Source organism: Genypterus blacodes, unplaced genomic scaffold (assembly GCF_046128005.1).
Source record: "Genypterus blacodes isolate CSIRO-AG114 ecotype Tasmania unplaced genomic scaffold, CSIRO-AGI_Gbla_v1 ptg000133l_1, whole genome shotgun sequence".
Taxonomy (NCBI): Eukaryota; Metazoa; Chordata; class Actinopteri; order Ophidiiformes; family Ophidiidae; genus Genypterus; species Genypterus blacodes.
The window spans coordinates 7,010,214-7,030,863 of NW_027466935.1; the positions used below are offsets into that span (position 1 = coordinate 7,010,214).

Consider the following 20,650-nt stretch of genomic DNA (forward strand, 5'->3'; position numbering starts at 1 on the left):
TGACAGGGTTACAGGGTAGTGGTTACATCATCAGTAGATAGTGGTGGTGGGGGGGTGGATGCTCACTGTTCACTCTTCTCTCCACCACTGTTTCCACGGCAACTTTATTGTGTAAACAGAGAAACCGCAACCAAACAAGTAGTATTTATAAATGACTTAGTGAAACAAAACAAGGCCCATGTCGCTTAAAATATGCGGACTTGGCAACACAATGGCAGGCAGGCAGGCAGGCAGGCGAGCGGGCAGGCAGGCAGGCAGACAGACACGCAGGCGGGCGGGCGGGCAGACACACACGCAGGCGGGCGGGCGGGCAGACAGACACCGCCCCACGGCCACGCTGGGTGGAGTCTCAGAGCGGAGCGGATAGGGAGGGGAAGTGAGAAAAAAGTCGCTATCTGCCCTTATCGGGGATTAATTGAAAGACCATCAACGTTTTTGGAGTGAAAAGTGCCACCGAGTGTCGCAGGAAGAGGACAAAACCAGGTGAGAAAATGATGTTTGAAACTTCACAAACTTTCCTTCTCTATCACCACAGCTCTGACGTCACCAGGGGGTCGATGTGGAAAGTAGGGAAAACTTAAAAAGTTGGAAGTAAAGCTGCGACAACAAGCCTGATAATGCGCCGCTAAACTTCACCTAACGTCATTGAGGTGTGCCGAGGTCAAACTTCAACCGGTCAGTGTTTAGCACCGACGTGCTCTTTGGCAACAACCGCCACATAGGCCACCAAAATGAGCAGACAGTGTTTTCTGACACGGCTAGCTTACTGTATATACCCTCTGTGCTCAAACATGCACGGCTGTTTGACATTCTAACAAACTGCTGCTTTTATTACATCGGAATTGTGAAGTCATGTCGCTTTGTTAAAGTTCCGTGTTTTGAAGGAGTGATAGAGGATCTTGTTGTGCTGCTGCTGCTGTTAGACAAGCACAGAACCTGTAGCCCGAGGGTGTAAAATGTCTCACCTTTGTGCTGCTGTGTGAAGGAGGAGACAGGTTTACTTTAACATGCCTCACGGTTTCAATCACAGCTCGGTATTTGGCAAACTCTCCGACTTGACACTTGACTTGACATGAGCGTGTAAGACTAAGACAAGTCACTGGAACTGCTGACTGGTGACTTCAGTTAAACTTGAACCTTTTTGACTGAAACAATCGAGACTTCCTCCTAATGTCAGATTAATCATAGGAATTATACAAATGTTACGTTTGTATAGTAAAATGATGTGCATTTGAATATTTCTGTTTTATTTACCTTCTTAAGATAATAATTCAGATTTTTATTCGATAGTTTGTTTGTATTGACTTAACTATTTATCACTCTGGCATTGATTATTGTACAGAATAGCATTATGACCTGTTTAGGACTTCTTATAGTTGTGACTTGCAAAACGATCACTTAGTTGCAGCATCAGTGTGAAGTTAAAGGACTACAGGTGCTTTTTTTGGACATTTATAGTGTTGTATGCTTTTGTTTCTTCTAAAACGAATTGTCCAGATATATTACAAATCACCGCACTGTTTTAGTCATCAAGACCATTACTGTCATGATTTGTTTAATGGGTTGACCTAAGTACCATTTAGATTTGTTGTAAGTATGATTGAAATTGTCCATATCTGTTATTGGTTCATTTTCCAGCACCAAATTCAGAGTTGGTGACTGAAGTGGGTTGCTGAAGCCAAAGAACCATGAGGGAAGTGATGTATAGTCACAGTTCAGTTAGTTAGTTTCTCGGCGTCACATTCTGATTATGAAACAGTCCCTCCAGCTTTTTGTGATTACAGAATTCAATGCAAATTCAACAAAATGCAACAGCTGCTCCTGGATTGCATTCTGAGCTTCAAGTCACCCCAAGCTACCTACACTAACTTTAGACATTAAAATCTAAGTAATGTGGAAATAATGATATGTATAGTGTTTATTGCGGAGCGAAAAACAGAGAAGAAGAAATCGTGATGTTTAGTTTCATTTGAAAGTTGTTAACATAAATATTTGTACAATCAATGTAGATGAAATATGATAAAGGCAAAGGAGCGCAAAAGCAAGAGCAAAGTTCAGGAAATTCCTGCAGCAAAATCAGTGATATTGATCGCAGAAAAATGAAAATCCTGGGGGGAATGATTAAAATCAGCGTGTCCAGTCTACACCTCTGAGGTTGCCAGAATGTCTGGGTGTTCTGTTTTCAGGGAATGAGATGTTTCAATGTCTCCAGTCTCTCCCTTTAAAACCAGCACCTGCCTGTAATCTTGCCAAAACCCCTAAGATATAAAAAGAGAGCTGATTGAACATTAGAACACTTTTAATGCCCAATTTGTTAATTAAAAGAATAACTTACAAAAGACGTGATAAACATTAAGTTAAAATGCACACTCATGCACTTTTAACCGTGCCTGATGTGTAATTCTGATACCAGTTGCAACATCTTTTAGCAAGTGTTGGCTTGTACAGATATGGTGGCTGCTGTGTAGTCATAAACATGAACGGAATGAAATCCATTATACATCTGTATCTGTATCCTTGTTTTGGTACATTATTACAAGAACCACCATATAATTCATTTTTGTGTGCGAGTGTGATTTCCATGTCAGTGTTCATTGGATGATGGCCAGTAGCGTTGGAATGTAGCTCTGCTTTCAATCAACCTCTGCAGTGTGTGTTGTGATTATATGAGCATTAGCTGATTACACTCACCTTTTCTGAAGTCATGGAAATCCTGGAAAAGTCAAGGAATTCGAGTTTTCCGTTTGGATTAATATGAAATACAAGATTTTACAAAAGTCAGCAACCACTTAAATAAAGAACATAATCAATTGTTGTCTAGCAAGAACTTGATTCACTATTACTTCGCGTAGCTCCACTTGACTAATGTTTGTTAGAGGTGCGAAAACACCTTAAGTCTTGCAATTTAAGACTTAATTTTCACTTTGAGCGTCGTTCTACATAGCAGCCCAGGCGTGGTTCCCTTCTTTTCCTGCCCAAACAGGCTCAGAGAGGAGCTTGCTGTTCTTTAGCAGTCTGAGTGATGCAATAACTGGACAGCTGCTGGCTAAGAACTGAGCCTGTAATTCTCACCTGCAACATCCTCTGCCAGTGAATGTCTGAATGGTAAGAGCGGGCCAAAGGGTTATGGTCATGAAAATTGGTGACCTGGTTATGGTCAGAGTGGATGACTTGTAACTCTATTGTAAGGGTTCTGGCCATGCCCGATGTTGGCTGCAAGGCCACCTGAGGAAGCCACATCCCCTCCACAGACTGCAGGGGTACCTGTCCCGTATCAACTGAGGAATGTGAATCAACCTGTTCAATGGCACTTCTGCACTGCATGGTGACCTGGGCCTTCTGCTGTTTTTTCTATGGTGCAGATGTAGAAAGACTGAAGCGCCTACATGGGATGCCTAAGGGGAAGTCCCTTAGGCATCCCATTGAGGTGGCCTTTCATCACCAAGGTGTCGACATGAGAGGACCATGGTGTAAGTCCTCTTTATTGCAGACACCGGGGTGAAGCTGTCCACCTTCTGAACTGGGGCCTCATTAATCCTGAGGGTATGGTAGTTCCCCTCCTGCATCTTCCCAAAGACCTGATAGTTGTTCTGGCAGTATCCGTGACGAATATTCCAGGAGAGGGGAACTCCCAGGAAGATAGAATCTTCCAGGATCTCCAGGTTGGGCGTACAGGAGCTTGTAAGAGACACAATGCTTCCTGCTGTTGCACCAGTTGTTGTTTATGACAGTAGGAACATCAGGGTCAGGGTCAAGAGAATGAGTGAGTTGGCACCTTCCTCATCCTGCGTTCGCTCATGGCTACACAGTCTTCTCCAGGGGAAAGAGAGGCAGCTATGTGAAAGTGTTCATATAATTATAAGAAGGATAAGATAAGATACTGTACAGTGGCAGTGTGCCTGACAGAGGGCAGAATACCAGCTCTAACTGAAGGAAGCAAATTGGACATTCCAGTGTCATAGATGTTCTTGCATAGTCACCGCATAACCTCATGCCAGACTTGTTTTAGTTTTTTTGTCCAAAAAAAAAAGAAGGAGGTAGCCTGTGTAACTGTTTCATATTGAAATGATGTCATATCACATCTCAACTGAAAGATGATTTGAGGCTAAAAGTGTAAAGAAGTGATCACATTTTAAGAGTCAGCTACTACCTAAGTGCCATCTTATGTCACCACCTCTGCTCTTGTCCCCAGTCTTGTACTTTCTGTCAGGATGTTGAAGCTTTTATTGTTTCAAAGTACAGATTGACGTCCTCTGACCTTTATTTTCTTGTTTTACTCGGCATTACAATTCGACACATCATCAACATTGCAATCGTCATCTAATGTTAACGTTAGACAGTTGCGATGAAGAAATTCTAATGGTAAGGCAATGTTTACAGACGCCAGCTGGATAATGAGCTTATTCAACAGGGAGGAAACCCCCATGATCACACTTCTGTGTGTGCACCTTGTTACTCTAAGAGTGCTCCCAGAAACAAACGCACACCCTTAACACCCGGCTGCAGTGATGGTGCTGCTGCTCTCCACTTCACTCTCTTGAAAATACAACACAAATGGAACCAAATGTTATGATAATGTATATATCGAGCATCTATGACCTCACACAACCTTAAAATGCCCCCTCGTACAGACACAGCCCCAACCCCAGCATGGCAAACTTTGTTCAGTTTTGATTTTCTTGCTCCTGTTCCCTACATTTCTGCAAGATTGTTTTCACATGATTTTGATAAATTTAGCCTCTCTTAAAGTTTTTTCCTCCTGTGCGAAACCAAACTGAATCACTTTGTAAAGGCAGTATTGCAACAATTTAGTACCTGAGTCAGACCAAAAACAAACATGTCTGAAAACACCCTAAAATAAGCTGTTTGATTTTATTAACCCTATGTTCTCTGAATACCACCACCCACAGGTCAAACTATTTGTATGCTGACTGAATTTTGTTGTTGATTCTGTTAGCAAAAACAGCCAGGGATCTGTAAAAATCACATAAAATCTCCCAACTTGACACACGTCTTGTGTAATCACTGAGTTGCCAAGTCAGTTTTCATTTTAGTTTTCTGAAATGCTCCCTAATTAACTTCCCCCAAATCCTGCAAAGTTCTTCAGCAAATGAGTTTCAGTTCAGCCTCTGATGAGTAAGTCATATACTCCTGATCCAGTGTGCTTGGGCGCTCGAGCCAAACAGATCTGGCCTGTAGGGGAAAAATAAGCTTTGTTGGATGCTTGTCAGCACATTGTGTCATAGCCGACTCTCACACCAGTTAAGGAGACCTGCTTTCCATTCCAGGGTGCAGGAGGGACTGTAGGACTGTAGTGTTTTCAGTCAGCCATATTTGGTCAAGTCAACATGTGCTGCTGTTACCCTGCACACAAAATACGTTGTTTTAGACTTCAGCAAATTCCCTGGCTGCTCTGAATGCCTCGCGAGTTCAGCAAAGATTCTCTGGAGATGATGCACTGTAAAAAAAAAAAAAAAAAGCATCCTGTCATAATTTAGTTAATCACAGTAAATTACAGGATTCGACAATAACCACAACAAGATTTCATTGTACAACTTGCCACTGGAGAAACATACATGAACACTAGGGAACTTAACAAGAACATGAAATGTGCAGGATCAATGTTACACCTGCTGAAATGTTAAGTCTGTTACTGCAAGGCCTGCTGGGAGATTTCTCTCTGTGCCCTACCAACCTAGAATACGATTTCCTTACCTATCAATGACCTTTATTTTGTAACATTATTGTACTGTATCTCACAGTGTTAGAAATCCAACGTAAGCCAGGCTGTAGCAACAAAAAGTCTAAATTTAGACAAGACTGTTTCTATAAGCTCACTGTGTGTAGGTTGAAGATTATAATTTACAGTTTGAAAAAGCTCCAGAGTTTCATGCAGTGGAGCTCTCAAGAAAGTCAACAATAGTTTTGAGGACTGCTTTCTTGGCAAGCACTACCTATACTCTAGATATGCAAAAACAGCTTAGACTTTGGTAAAAAAATGAGCCTCAAATTGCAGATTAGATGCTATCTTTCCTCTGCCACTGATTTTTTTTTTTTTTTTGCCTTCTCTTGCTTTACATTCTTGTATTCCGCTGGGATTTGATGCATTTAGTTCCTGTGCATGCTACTCGGGACATAAGGCTGAATCAAACCTCCCCTCTTTATTTTCTCTCTGTGTGTCTCTCTATATTTTGATGCTGGTTCTCCAGAGGAATGCAGAGTTGAATTCCTCTGCAGGGCTGGAGGCAGCAGAGCAACTATATTGTCTGTGGCTCATGTTGCCCTGCTAAATATGTACTTCAGTTAAAGGATGGAGATAGAACGAGCATAAGAATATGAAAATAGGAATGTATGTGTGAGCGAAGGACTCTTGAATTCTGTTTACAAAGTAGAAGCTTTCAGGGCAAATAGACATTTTGCAGAATCCCCATAGTGAATGTCCCTCTGTCTATAAGTTGGTCTAGCCCATTTCACACATAGGATATTGCTTAAAGCTGGGTTAACCATTCAGGCACCGCTGGCCATTTTTCAGTATTCAGACATGCAAAACCGAGCTGGGTTTAAGCCGTCGAGCGCTTTTGCCCAGAACATGGGCAAGAGACAGTCCAGCAGATGGTGGTAATGCAACAGTATGGATGCCAACCAGCAAAATAGAAGAAGAAGAAACATTATAGTGGAGGAGCAGTTTAGAGTTTTTCTCCGGTGTCGTCGTTCTTGAGACAAATCTGTGATCTAATTAATCAATATCAATCAATCTAATTAAATCAGAACACCACATTGGAAACATTAAAAAGGGCATCAAAAGTGTACTGTCACTGTATACAAGCTCATCTCCGCCCCAGCTTCTAGTCAGCTGGAGTCCTTAGTACTGAGAGAAGATCCCTTATTTCTGCAATTTGCACATTTTACAGCCATTCTTGAAATTAAAACTAAAAACAACCACTCCGCACCATAACAACTCCTAATTTTCCACCCAAAGCAAGGCATCCAGTCACCGCTTCGAATACATCATCAGCGGAGACTTGTGATTGCGCCAAGCGTCTTACGTCAGAGGGGAGTAACCGAGCCGGCTCATTTCCTTCATTCGTTCACAACAGACCCAAGCCATCTTAAACAAGGCTTTGTTACTTGGTCTTGATTAAAGCTGCGTCAGGTTATCAGTGGTGCGCCCATTAACACTTGACCCCTGTTAGAAACGACCCAGCTATAAACTGGCTTATTCTGCATGTGTGAATGGGGTTTCTGTCTGTCTGTTTGCGAGGGAGGGAGGGAGTTAGAGACCAGTGGGTAGAGCTCAACCAGCCATGTGTGGTCTGTTAGTTTATTGTTTGAAGTCATGGGTCATCATGGGTATCAAGTATCATTTAAGAGAGCAGGGATACGCTGATGCAGGTTAATAGAAAAGCACTGCTGATATATTTGGAATGAAGGCTGTTAATCATCTTTTCTATTTTCTATTCTATTCATATGTGTTTTTTATATATAGGGAGTAGTTATCCTGTCATCAGAACTGTGAATTATGAACTTTACCTGATCCAGGGTGAGATCCAGCAGGCTACAGATGGATTAAGTGACATCTGTCAGAACCTCTGACTGCTGCTGAAAATAAATCTCCAGGGAAACACTGCTGATGTTTGTAAAATAAGGAAACATGTCTGGCTCTTGAACAGCGTGTCATTCAACAGGTGACCAACAGCAAAAATATTCTGCCGGTCTTAATTCTGATACAGTGGGTCTGGATGGAAAATGGCACATGTGGACTACTTCACATGATTTTGGTTCCTTTATCCATCTGAGGCTTCACCTGCTATCTAAACACCTGTGTGATATTTCTGAACTAGCCTATGTAAATATGGATTGATAGAGTTTAGGAAACACAAGATATTTGAATTTATGTTTTATATTCAAGCATATTCTTGCTGTGACTAGTCAAGCCTGCACTCAAACATTCACAGCATTCATGACATGCCCACATCAGGAATGCCGCTCCCACAGTGGACAGGGTCAGTTTAAGGCAGCGGTACACACCATCCAAACATGTGGAGAGAGAGTCGAATCAAAGTGGAAACCATTTCCAACAATTGCCACTCCACCACCAATTCATGCAGCAATTGGTTGCACATGGGGAGGTGTGAAAGTTTAAGCGGGGCTACATTTCCTTCTCAGACAGTTCTTTTCTCCAAAACTGTCCATTCTCTGAGGAAGTGAAACTGAATGTGCTGTTACATGAGAATACTAATACAGAGAGAAGAATTCCTGCTAATCCCTCCTCTCTTCAAGTGAAAGGGCATACCAACCCCGTCTCTCTTATCTCGTCCCTAGGCTTTTTTTAGCTCAACCATTATATGATTTATTGTTAATTGGGTTGTGTCCATCAGAGAAACTGCCAATTCCAAAATACCAAATAAGAAAAATTTCAATATATCATAAATTGCTCAATTTGATGTGGATAGGATTTTGCCATTTAAGACAAGCGCCAGTAAATTCTGCATTGTCATGTGAAGGCATGATAATGTGGTGTGACCTAAGTGATCAACTGTCAAGAAGGAAGACACGTGTACAAAAATAGAAAACACTATTAAACTAACAGAAAACCTACAAAATGGACAATGGTATACTGTACATTTTTGTACATCATTCATATTATATACTAGAGTATTCCATGTATCAGAAAGTTGGGCTTTTGGTGATGATTTTGCAGACATGATAACTGCATGTTGCCCATATCAACCCTGCACCACAGCAGTGACAATAACCATTGTTTTTCTTCTGGCACAATGAGATAAATGTTAATATTCATTTGGATCTTGGTCAACAGTTACATTTATAAAACAGCGAGTAGATACGCCTTAAGGACATTTGATAGATGTTCCCGTTGTCACAAAGGACATGTAGCTGAATGTTGGAGATAAAGTATTCAGGATGTCACTTGACAAGGCTACTGTCACTCACAGGGAACGTCTTTGGCAGCGGGCTGACACCGGAAGTCAGACAGAGAAGTGTCTGATGTGTTAAGCTGCTGTAAAGTTTTATTCTTACACTCAGTGACCCTTTGTCGGAATGTAGTCTGTATGAATAAAGTATTATGTAAAACCTCATACACGAACACTGCTACATTTGACTTTGAAAAGAACTACGACGGGGTTTAAAATCTGTTCTGTAGCACTCCTATTTTACTTTTATACTAGATAATTAAAACAGCATGTTTGGCTTAGAATGTCTCTACACCTTTGGCTCTGCTGTCTGCTAATTAGTCCATTCCTCACAATTAGCTTTGGCTATACAATGTAAACATAACGCTACAGGCTACGGATACAGCTGTATGTCTTGAAGTAGTAAAATTAAACCAATGTAGCTCTGTGATTAACTTTGGTTCCCACTGCATGCCCATATGGAAAAGGCATAGAAAAAGAATTTCCCGTCACCTGCAAGAGTAAAGTAATAAAGTTTATATCATTTATAAGTGTCTTGTCTTCAAAAGGCCCGGACGCGGACCAGGAACCTTCCAATCCCTCGATGACATCCTGTCCCGAACTTTGAATGTCAGTCCATTGCTTTCCATCTTACATTACTCCAGGATTGAAACTAAATCTTGACTGAGAGACAAGATAATCATTGTCTTGAGGTAAAATGTTGAGGAGAGCCATCACACCCGTATATTGTATTGTCTTGGCTGGTCCGCACAGAAGCTTCTGCTGGAAAGCGCTAGTTTCATTTCACACGCGCCCCTATGAACGCATGTTTTCCGAGGTGCAGTTCATTCTCACACACACTCCCACTTATGTCAGGCACAAAGTCACAGAACACAGTTTGCAGACAGACAGACCAAGAGATGCACTGCCCAGCTGGGTTAGCAAGGCAGACATGAGAGAGATGCAGCCTAACTTGGTAAAGGAGTCATTCTAGAGCAAGCTTACATGGACACCTTCCACAGGAGTCATATTTGGCCCTAAAAACAATGTGTTTGTGCTCCAAATGCTCCTGTCTTCATTGGTACCAAATTGCTTGCAGAGCAGTACGTAAATTGTGTTATTGATCTGATTGTCTGGTGTGAGACGACCTTATCGGGCTTTTATGTTACTTTTATTTGCTGATATCAACAAACACAAGTTTGCTTGATTGCTGCTCCCACAATTCACTCTAATCATAAATTGTAAACATTGACACCTGCTTTGACATGATGGGGAGGAGGGGCCCCAACACGTCGGCTTCACATCATGGGAACATGTGGTTTTTCACATGTTGACCTCAAGTCAAATTGAACTTTTGCTGCAGTAGTTTGCTTAAAAGGTAGCTTTCTATCAAACAAGATACCGAACAACTTGCAGCCAGCTACCATACTACCTTGCAAGTGCCAAGCTGCATGGGTATGATTACAGTTCTAGCACTTCATCATATGTGTGTGTGGACAGTCTGAGTTGCGTAGTTTGAGTGATGTACAACAAAAGGCAGGACATTCATGGTCTCCAGAAGATGATTATTCACTGTGCTGACACTGTCTGTACTGAAGACATATAAGCCCCTGAAATGCAAAAATATACTGCACACTCAGCTACTATCACTTAAATTCCCCTATATCAGATGACAAACCACTACCTTACTTGTGTGAATGTCTTAGTTGTTTCCCACATGTAAGCATGTGTGTATTGTTGGAACAGTTTCCTGTGAAGGCGCTTCCACATTTCTCACTAACTGCAGTAATTGCTTCTTTGACTGCACTTCCTCTTTCCAGTCTGGGGGGTAGGAGACACGAGCAGTTTACATATTAAAGCAGAAGGAAACATATTATTTTATCACAGTCAAACTGAACGATATAGAAAGAGCTTTTAAACCAGTCAGGCCCAAAACATTTTGAGTGTAATCTTTGTACTATATTTTCTTTAATGTGGTTTTGTGGGCAAACATGGAAGCGCAGTCATTATTAAGTACTACTTGATGCACAAAACCCACGAGTCGTGTTTAGATGTGTAATATTTCTCACAGTGTCCTCACAGTCACTACAGGCAGGATGTTCTGCCCTCAGCTGAAGCAGAGTCTGTGAGTCTGCAGATGGCTGAAATGCCCTTTTATGGCATCGGAGGGCTTTTTAAAACAGGAAATGACATCATGACATCTGAGCGGGATCTCACAACAACTACTCATTCCAGGGCAGATGCCGTTTCAGTTTTCTTTGGAAATAGTTACTGACGGCCTGAGAGAGAGAGAGAGAAAATAGAAGCTTCTGTACCTTTTCTGTGTTCTTTGAATGAAATGTACGATTGAATAACAGCATCACGTCAAACTGGAAATATTCTTAAAAAATGACAGGAATGCGTTGTTCTCAGAATGACATTAGGCAAGCTTGTGATTGAGCAAGACATTGAAGAAAACAAACAGATCCTTGCATAAATAAAAGTATACATACAGTACATGGCATAAATATAGGTTAACACACTGCTGATGTGGCTCTTTTTCTCACCCTAACCCATACATAGTACATAGTTCATACGGTACAGTTTCAGAAAAGGATTGTACTAAATTTCATGTAACTTGTAACAAGATTTTGCTTTTGTGGAAAATTGAACATTTTGACATGTTGGTAATGTGAGGCGTGTAAAAGGTCAGGGGGTAACCAGTAACAATGAGATCAGGACCAAGGAAATGGAAAGGCCATATCGATCTGGATCAAAGTGTTAGTTGCAATGTTGATCTTCTGGCAGGGTGGATCAAGCCGTGGCTTGCGTCCCTAGTAGCACACGCATTCCACAGCTCACGCTTTGAGATCCACAGCTACCTTGAGGATATTTCTGCCTTCCTCCTCATTTCATAGCCAAATAACTGGAAAAAAAATGTTAACATGTCAGAGCATCTTCAGAGCCAAATCATATTTCAGTGGAAAGTGTGTTTTCTGATAAAAATGGTTGTTGTTGAAGGTGTGACAGTATCTTTCTTTTTACAGGCAGGTGGAAGAACGCTGGAATCAATTCTGACTGGACACAAGGTTTATTTCAGGTAATTCCAACTCTGGCTGATTTAAACTTTCTATATGTTTCTGAATTTCAAGAGAAGGTCCTCTTCACAGTAGAGTGTGTATTCGGGCCTTCGTAACTCAAGAATACTACTGTAGTATGTTTTGAGTCTAGACCCGATGAGTTTGTGTCCAAGTTAGTCCCATTCCCACACAGAGCAGAGAGTTAGGATCCGAACCCCAATGTTACCTGAAAAAGAATTGTCAGACTTACTCAACATTCTTACAACAGCATCTGTTTCATCTCATTTGGTAAACAAAATCAATATCTGCCTTACATCGAAAAAGATCCTTAAACTTCCACTTAAGCAGCTTCATTCATCATTATCTACGATAATCCAGCATCCTTTAAGTTGTAGTTTTGAAAATTAAATGATTGATTTGTTTGTTGGAATTGGTCAATTATTTTTGGAGCCTCTCTTTTTCCTAATACTAGAAGTTCTTCCTTTAGAAGTTCCCTACATTTTAGTGCAATACTGAGTGTTACGATATACTGGGTGTCCTGACTGCTTCCCTGCTACAGAACATCAGTCTACATCCGCTTGTCATCAAGGAGGTAGCTAAAAAAAGCAGGGCGTCTGTGTTTTGACATTGAATACCTCTCCGCTCCGATGCCAACACATGACACGCTGCTCTGCTCTCCATGCTGTCACAGAGCTGCTGGGCTGAATTTGTCAACGCCCAACAGCAAACACACACAGAAAAAGACAATGGCCTCCTTACTCCTGCCTGCATCTGCTGCAGTTTACAACCAAGGGTCTCCCTCATAAAACTGTGCACATGCATGTCCCCACACAATTTCCCCTTTATCACAATCAACTTGAAATTGAGTGTGCATTGAAAAGACTCGGGTGCACTGGACTGTGAAACTGAGAACATAAACTAGTTTGCACATAATGGCACTTTGTAGAGATAATGGAGAGTAAGCGGTATCAACGTGTAATGCAGATTAGCCGGTTTGTGAGTATGTCGAAGTTGGATTTGAATCACCCAATCAAATACAATTCCTAAAGATTGATGTGGCAACAGTAAATTTAAAAAAATCAGACCTAAATGTGTGTGTCCCCCTGCTGCACAGTGTAAAGAAGGTGGACACTCACTGTTGCGTAAATTGATCTGATACGTTTTTTTCTAGATCTTGATTTCCAGAGTGTGCACAAGCCCCTCTTCCCTGTGTGCTGACAGATGCCAACACCTAATGAGCATAGCGCCCCCTGAGGGAAGCCATTATCAACTGTTGGTTATAACATCATATACACATAGATAAATCATATACAAACAAAAACAAATGTGACAATCTAGGCTAGAACATAGAATGGAATAACTATTTCACCTCACCATCAGCTAGTGTTGCTAATTCAAGTATGGAGGCTGCTAAAAACACATAATTAGTATCCGCCAACAATTGCTTTTCACAGAACTTAGGTCGGCACTTTAAGGTACTGATTTATATTATTCTTTGAATTTGCGCTGTTCACAACTAATCCTGTCTGGATAGCATCTTATTTCAAGTCACTCCTTCAAACTGGACATTTGGTAGGTAGTTATGGAAAAGTTATAATTTAATATAAGTTGAACAGCCTGTTGTCTGAAGAATGAATTGTTGAGGTCAACATTCCTGGCATTCCTGTGTGCGCTCATACATGTTTAAATGCGCAGTTATTGTGTTGTGTATGCGTGATAATAGCTGTTTGTGTGTGCGATCTTACTTGTTCTAATGCCAAGTGTAATGTGTATGTTGTTATACCCGTCAATGTGTATGCTCGTGCCGGTGTGTGTGTGTGTGTGTGTGTGTGTGTGTGAGAGGTACTAATTTTGTCACGGAAGAGGCAGGGCTTGGGACACACATTTAAGCTGTCTAAAAAAAAAAATCATAAATAAACTCATACATTTATAACTTAATGTGTTCCTGACAACTGTGAGCGTGGTTGCCATGGCAACAGAAGGAGAATCAAAAGCGAGTCAGCTTCATGATACGGTGAAGTCCGACTTGAACTTTAACAGAGCCGACTAAGCCCTTAATCACGCTTCGTAGCACCGGCCCAAAGTCTCCTTGCATTATAAATGATATCACATTTATTACGCCACTTGGCCCCGCCTCTTCCGTGACAATATTGCAACCTCTCACACACACCAGTACAAGCGCGCACAAAGACAGGTATTATCATGTTACACTTGTGAATGTAACATGGATATTGTCCTGCATATTAAACCCTCATGCCACATGAGACTCGACATTTTTGCACCGAGTTGAGTTCAAGCTGTCCCAGCACGTTCCGAAATAAGTGAATTTCTTTTCAGCATCTCTGAAACAATGAAAAGTTATTGCTTAAGGATAAAGCAGTTGTCTTTGTATTATTATTTTGGTGTGTTCTAATTGCCTTCCTCTTGTTTGTTGTGCACCATCCAGGTGTAAGTTTGGTGGAGGAGTAGAGCAGCAATCATGGTGGCCCTGTCATTAAAGATCGGGGTTGGGAATGTGGTGAAGACCATGCAGTTTGAGCCCTCCACCATGGTGTACGACGCCTGCCGCATCATCAGGGAAAGAGTTCCTGAGGCACAGCTCGGCCAGCGTGAGTCTGTCCGTCTGTTTCACTGTCTCTTTTTCTCTCTTTCTCTCTTTCTCTTTTTGTCCCCGTTTCAACTCCTAAAAACTCCCCTGATGGGTCACTAGAGCACAACATAATGCAGGGAATTCATAAAACACAGCACCAGATGTTAACATATCGCTTAGGACAAATAGCAACTTGTTACCAGCCTGTTTTAGTGTTTGGGGGTCAAAGAGGCTTTGCTATGGTATTTCCTCATTTACCTCTGGGCTAAGGTTTTCACAAAACGTATATGAAACAGGAAAACAAGCAACTATTCCTGCTGTAATCAATAAATATTTTTTATTTATTGAGCTGATCATTACTTAACAGTTATCAGTACTACTTATGACTGTAATTTGTTCTAGGAAACAAGCTGAGGGACATTTACCTTTTTCCAAAGTTGTAGTTTTGTTGTTATTCTTCTGCTAGTGTGTTGAGGTGAGGATGAGGAGGTGTGGCTATACAACAGTGCACCAGCTGTGAGTGTAACCTAATGGGCTAAAGACAATACATTCTAATAAGAGAGAAAAACCTATCCTGTTCAAAATTGTGTGTGACAGAATTAATGTAATTCATTGGAATAGGATATGTTGAGATCAGCCTGAGGCAGTGTGTGGTGGAATGCAGAAAAGAATGCCAAACATGATGATGACATGTGGAGCTGTTGTCGTTCTCATGTTGATTACTGGCTCAGATAAACAGAACCTGAACTGAGAATGAAGCTCTGGAACTGGAGGAGACTTCTGGGTCACTTTCCATGTTGACCTGCATGTTAAAGCTTTGATCAACCGTAATGATTACATTTTTTATGGGTCATGTAAACACCACAGTTAAATCTAGATCAGCATAAATCAGCATAGGCTTACTCAAAGTAATACACCTTTAGGAAGTTTAGTTTTGGTACAGATTAGTCCAATTCAAACATTGCACTAAACTGTATTCCCAGACCGGCAGCCACCATCAACACCCTCAGAATGATTATCTGTTAATATGTGCACTGTGTGTGTGAACATTTCTGTTTTGATAAAAAGAACTAACTGTTGTTGTGCGGGCTTGTCAGAGGTATGCATGCCTAATGATTGCTTTGTAGTTATGTAAGTTGCTTCGACAGCAATTTTCTGGCTTGCTTGCCTCAACTTGTATCTTAGTTTGAACGAAAGACGAAGGCTGAGTGTCCAGAATAACTCCAGTTTGTGTTGTCTTTACTATATGGCAGAAGTTGGGAAACCTTTTTCTATCAAGGGCCAGTTGACTATTCATAACACTTTACAGGCCATACAAATGAATCAATGTAAATTCATCAAACACATCTCTGGGATCATAGCTGGGAGTGTTTCTCTTTAGCAAGATGCCTGATGGCAGCTGGGAGTGATGATGATGATGATGCTGCTATGCAGCTGCTTTTCCATGTTTGAGTCGGTCATTCTTCTTTTTTTGGCAAAATATAATAAAACTGAATGACTACACTACATAAAAAAATTATACTGAAGAGTTGTTGTCTCTCACACACACACACACACACCCGAACACACCCTTAAAGTGACTAATTCTGGTTCCTTTTATAGCCAATGACTATGGCCTGTTCCTGTCTGATGAAGATCCTAAGAAAGGCATCTGGTTGGAGGCCGGGAAGGCCCTGGACTACTACATGTTAAGGAACGGGGTGAGTCACTCTCACACCTACTGAAAAATTAACATGCTTATTTTCACTGAATTATTCCTTTGACACATCTAACAACAATTGGTCATAATCATAAAAGATGCTGCCGGCTTTAACATCACATAAAGGGAGAATTTTGCCACGACTAAGGCTTTCTTTCATTTCTAAACGTTAGACAATTCACTAGCTGTTTTTTCCATGCAATGATTGCAATTGGCGCATCAATTAGATCTTTGTTTTAAAGATGCTATGGACTCCAAAGTATTCTGTATGACAGAATTGTATATAAACCTGTCCAAGTTAGTCCTTATCAAGTTTAGATAAGCTCATGCATAATCAGGACACTAGCAGCTGCAACTGCCACTGCTGTTTTGGCCAGAGAAGGCAGGTCCTGACCACAGCAAACCTTTAACAGAACCAGTATATTAGTCTTTGCCATTCTTCTTCCTCTCAGTACTGACTGGAAAGCAACAGTCGGAGGAGGTTGTGTTGATGGACCAGCCAAAAAAACAAGTTCACATACCGTACATTCTCTACATTTTGTGTGTGGTATAGAAATAAAGTTGTAAAATGAGATTAGCACAATCATTGCCACTGTATTGAGTGTCTTCTGTCTATCAGGACACTCTGGAGTACAAGAAGAAGCAGAGGCCTCTGAAGATCCGCATGCTGGACGGCACAGTCAAGACCGTCATGGTGGACGACTCCAAGATAGTTAGTGACATGCTGATGACCATCTGTGCTAGAATAGGTCAGTTCTGAGTTTGACACACACTTCCCCTGCTACATATAGTTTACTCTGTAGTGGGAAATGGCTTTGAATGTGTTCCAGTGCTGATCAGGGACTTTTTAGGATTCATGCCCCACACTGCCCACCGTTGGAAACGGCATGTCATTCTCCAGAATGAGAAAGTAAACAAACAAATAGTAATGTAAAGTAACAAATAGCAAATATTTGTTTACACTACATAAGGACTTTCAGGGAATTATCTGTAGATGAATATTTACATTTGTGTACATTTTCAGTTTTACGCCACCATACATCCACAATAAAAAACATACTTTTATCTGGTAACTTGCTACTGTTTACACAAGAGCAATGGAAAATGGTTGTAGCTAATGGTGCCTATTGATGATGTATAGTTTGTTGGTGTTAGTGTGAGATCAGTGCTCTGCTCCTCACTGAGCAACTGGGCTGGTGTTGCAATTCTGAGTGGCTGTACATGTGGAAGTAATGGGGTATATAAACAGTTATGAAGTCAAACTTGTAAGCTACTGTTTAATGTATTTGGAGCAGTGAATCTAGGACCCTTCATCTTCATAAACCTGCCGTTAACATGATTCATTTAAGCGTTTTCCTTATGTTTTGCTTTAATGTCAATGTTTTCTATGTCAGGCATTACAAACTATGACGAGTACTCACTGGTGCGAGACATCGGTGAGGAGAAGAAGGAGGAGACCACTGGCACCCTGAAGAGGGACAAGACTCTGCTGAGAGACGACAAGAAGATGGAGAAACTAAAACAGAAACTCCATACAGATGACGAATGTATGACACAAACACACGCACACACACTTCTTCGGCAAAGGCACTTTACATGTGGTCATTTCATCCCAGTTTATACCTATTGATCTTTGCCAGCCTGAGGGAAACAGAGGTTATTATTGATCACCAGCCAATCGGTATGATTGTCATTATACCAGATTGTTATTCTGTGAGATATTGATCCGATCTCACAGATTTCCTACTAACTAACTACTCTTTATTTACAATCTATAGCGACCAACATCCTGTGGATCTGGCAGTACTGGGCTTTGTGATCAGGTGCCCAAGCTGGCTCAAACAGAAGGGGTCGTAAAGGCCCAAATTATAATATGACCTCAGCGCAGAAAATTGCAGCGACTAGCAAAACAAAGTGTACTTCCTCTCAAAAGCCAACTTTGAAATCTGCAGGGGGGCACGAGAGAGAGACAGCTGTGCATTGCCTTCAAGCTAATTAACTTGGTTACCAGAAAAGACGCGTTCTGGACATATACATATATTTGTCTTAAATAGGCATGGCTTAAGTCGTTTGTGTTCCGTCTTTTCCTTCAGTGAACTGGTTGGACCATGGCAGGACATTGAGGGAACAGGGTGTGGAAGAGACAGAGATGTTGCTGTTGAGGAGGAAGTTCTTCTACTCGGATCAAAATGTGGACTCCAGAGATCCCGTCCAGCTCAACCTGCTCTATGTCCAGGTACACCTACCTACCAAATCATCTTTCATCTTTTCACATCAGAGTCTCCTGTCCCGCTGTTAAGCAATTCTTTACTGGTTTGTGAGTTGTTACTTGAAAATGCTTTGCAGTAGGGATGTTATCAGGGATGTGATCAGTAAATGAATTTCTGCTCTTTTGTGTATGTGTGAACTTGGCTGACCCCATAACCTCTATAGATCTACAACCTGTTTCAGATTGTAGAGCTACAGGCTGCTGGGAGTAGTCGGGTTCACAATGGCACAAAAGAGCAACCTCTTGAAATAGTAGAGTGATCTTAAAACTATATACCACTAAATTAAACTTTTTTCCCCGGTGTGTTTGTGTGTGTGTGTGTGTAGGCCCGTGATGATATTCTGAATGGCTCTCACCCAGTCTCCTTCGACAAGGCTTGTGATTTTGCTGGTTTTCAGTGTCAGATCCAGTTTGGAGATCACAACGAGACTAAACACAAGCCTGGATTCTTAGAGTGAGTACTGTGTTTTAGTCCTTTTGTTTTTGAATACCTGCCACCACAAGGGGTTATATTATATTTTCTTATATTATTTATAAGATAATTACACTCAGCAACTGTCAGCAACAACACAAACTGTCCAGATCGTTGTGTAATTTTTAAGTTTGGTTGTTAGGTTTGATTCACCTGATAAACTTAACTTGTAACTATCAGGATCCTTGTTATTGCTATGATTCGTTGCAATCTGATATGTCTTGCACACTGATTTAGAAGAATGAACAATGAACTTGGTGTTTTTGTCATGTTGGGGTAGTCCTGTACAATCTAAATCCACTTCACCTTTTCCCTCAGTTTAAAGGAGTTCCTCCCCAAAGAGTACATCAAGCACAGAGGGGAGAAAAGGATCTTCCAGGTAAGAAATGTACAGTGTAAAGGTACAGACATCAAAAAGTTACAATCCTGTTTATCAGAGATTGGTTAATTGATTCCTGTTCAGTGAATTAAGAAGCGTGTGTTTAAAAAAAAAAAAAAAAATGGTTTCAAATGGTAACAGTGTTCAAAAGTCGTCACTAAAACTACCACGTCAACAAACAGCTGAGAGGAAGCTTTGAAAATTGATGGTTGTCTACTCCAGGATTATGGGCCGTATTGAGAACGGTCATCTTAAATCTGCCATGTAATTGACATGGCAGATGTAATTGCCATGTCAATGATTTGATACACTTCATTTTAATGTCCATATGTGTGCATTAATGGATGTGTTGTTTCTGTCTGCAGGCACATAAAAACTGCCAGAACATGACAGAGATTGAGGCCAAAGTGAGTTATGTCAAGCTCGCCAGGTCCCTCAAAACATATGGAGTGTCATTCTTCCTTGTAAAGGTGAGTGCCAAGAGTCTTCTTCTTCTTGACCACTTGCATTGCCGATAACAAAAGATTAGGGACCAAACACCTGATTGCAACATCCCTGTTTGAATTATTGTGAAAACATTCCAACTGATGACATATCAAAAATCCTGCAGGAGAAAATGAAGGGCAAGAACAAACTTGTGCCTCGTCTGCTGGGCATCACCAAGGAGAGTGTAATGCGAGTGGATGAGAAGACCAAGGAGGTGATCCAGGAGTGGAACCTGACCAACATCAAACGCTGGGCTGCTTCACCCAAGAGCTTCACCCTGGTTAGTTTCTTACATCTGTTTCTTACAATCTTGAAAATGCACTTGTTGCTTGACACTGTGTTCGCGCTGTACAGGTCAGATAAACTTCTATATGCTGTGCTCTTTAATCTCTTTAAACTTTATGTCTCTTTTGCTACTAGGACTTTGGCGATTACCAGGATGGCTACTACTCTGTGCAGACCACTGAGGGAGAGCAGATAGCTCAGCTAATTGCTGGCTACATTGATATCATCCTAAAGAAGGTAAGGGCTGTTATTTTGTGAGCAAAATGACACTATAATGCTAAAATGTAATACAAACAAATGTCTCAGAACAGCCCATACAGTATAGTCCTTCAGAAGTGTCTCATGTCGCTCGTCCATGCTACTTCTTATGCCTCCTCCTGGCTGTAATTGGTAGAACTGGAAGCCATCAGTATGTCCAATATGAACTTTCAGGGCAAAAGGTGTTGTTCAGGGCTCAAGAAACGGTGATTCTTACTTTTTTGATGTTCCTTGTGTGGGG

At 41.2% G+C, this 20,650-nt stretch overlaps 1 protein-coding gene across 3 annotated transcripts in view; it reads left to right on the forward strand.

Moving 5' to 3' along the window:
• The first annotated feature begins 336 nt into the window (after positions 1–336).
• Positions 337–20,650, forward strand: part of tln1 (talin 1) — a 47,530-nt gene continuing 27,216 nt past the window's right edge. For 2 of the 3 annotated variants that reach the window (XM_076164275.1, XM_076164277.1), the window contains exons 1-12: positions 337–483; positions 11,939–11,991; positions 14,418–14,580; positions 16,164–16,261; positions 16,880–17,009; positions 17,655–17,807; positions 18,354–18,496; positions 18,856–18,983; positions 19,320–19,380; positions 19,746–19,850; positions 19,991–20,146; positions 20,287–20,388. In XM_076164275.1, coding sequence (XP_076020390.1) covers positions 14,451–14,580; positions 16,164–16,261; positions 16,880–17,009; positions 17,655–17,807; positions 18,354–18,496; positions 18,856–18,983; positions 19,320–19,380; positions 19,746–19,850; positions 19,991–20,146; positions 20,287–20,388 — 1,206 coding nt within the window. In that variant the 5' untranslated portion in view covers positions 337–483; positions 11,939–11,991; positions 14,418–14,450. The remainder of the gene's footprint in view (positions 484–11,938; positions 11,992–14,417; positions 14,581–16,163; positions 16,262–16,879; positions 17,010–17,654; positions 17,808–18,353; positions 18,497–18,855; positions 18,984–19,319; positions 19,381–19,745; positions 19,851–19,990; positions 20,147–20,286; positions 20,389–20,650) is intronic. The other variant, XM_076164276.1, reaches the window with a different exon arrangement.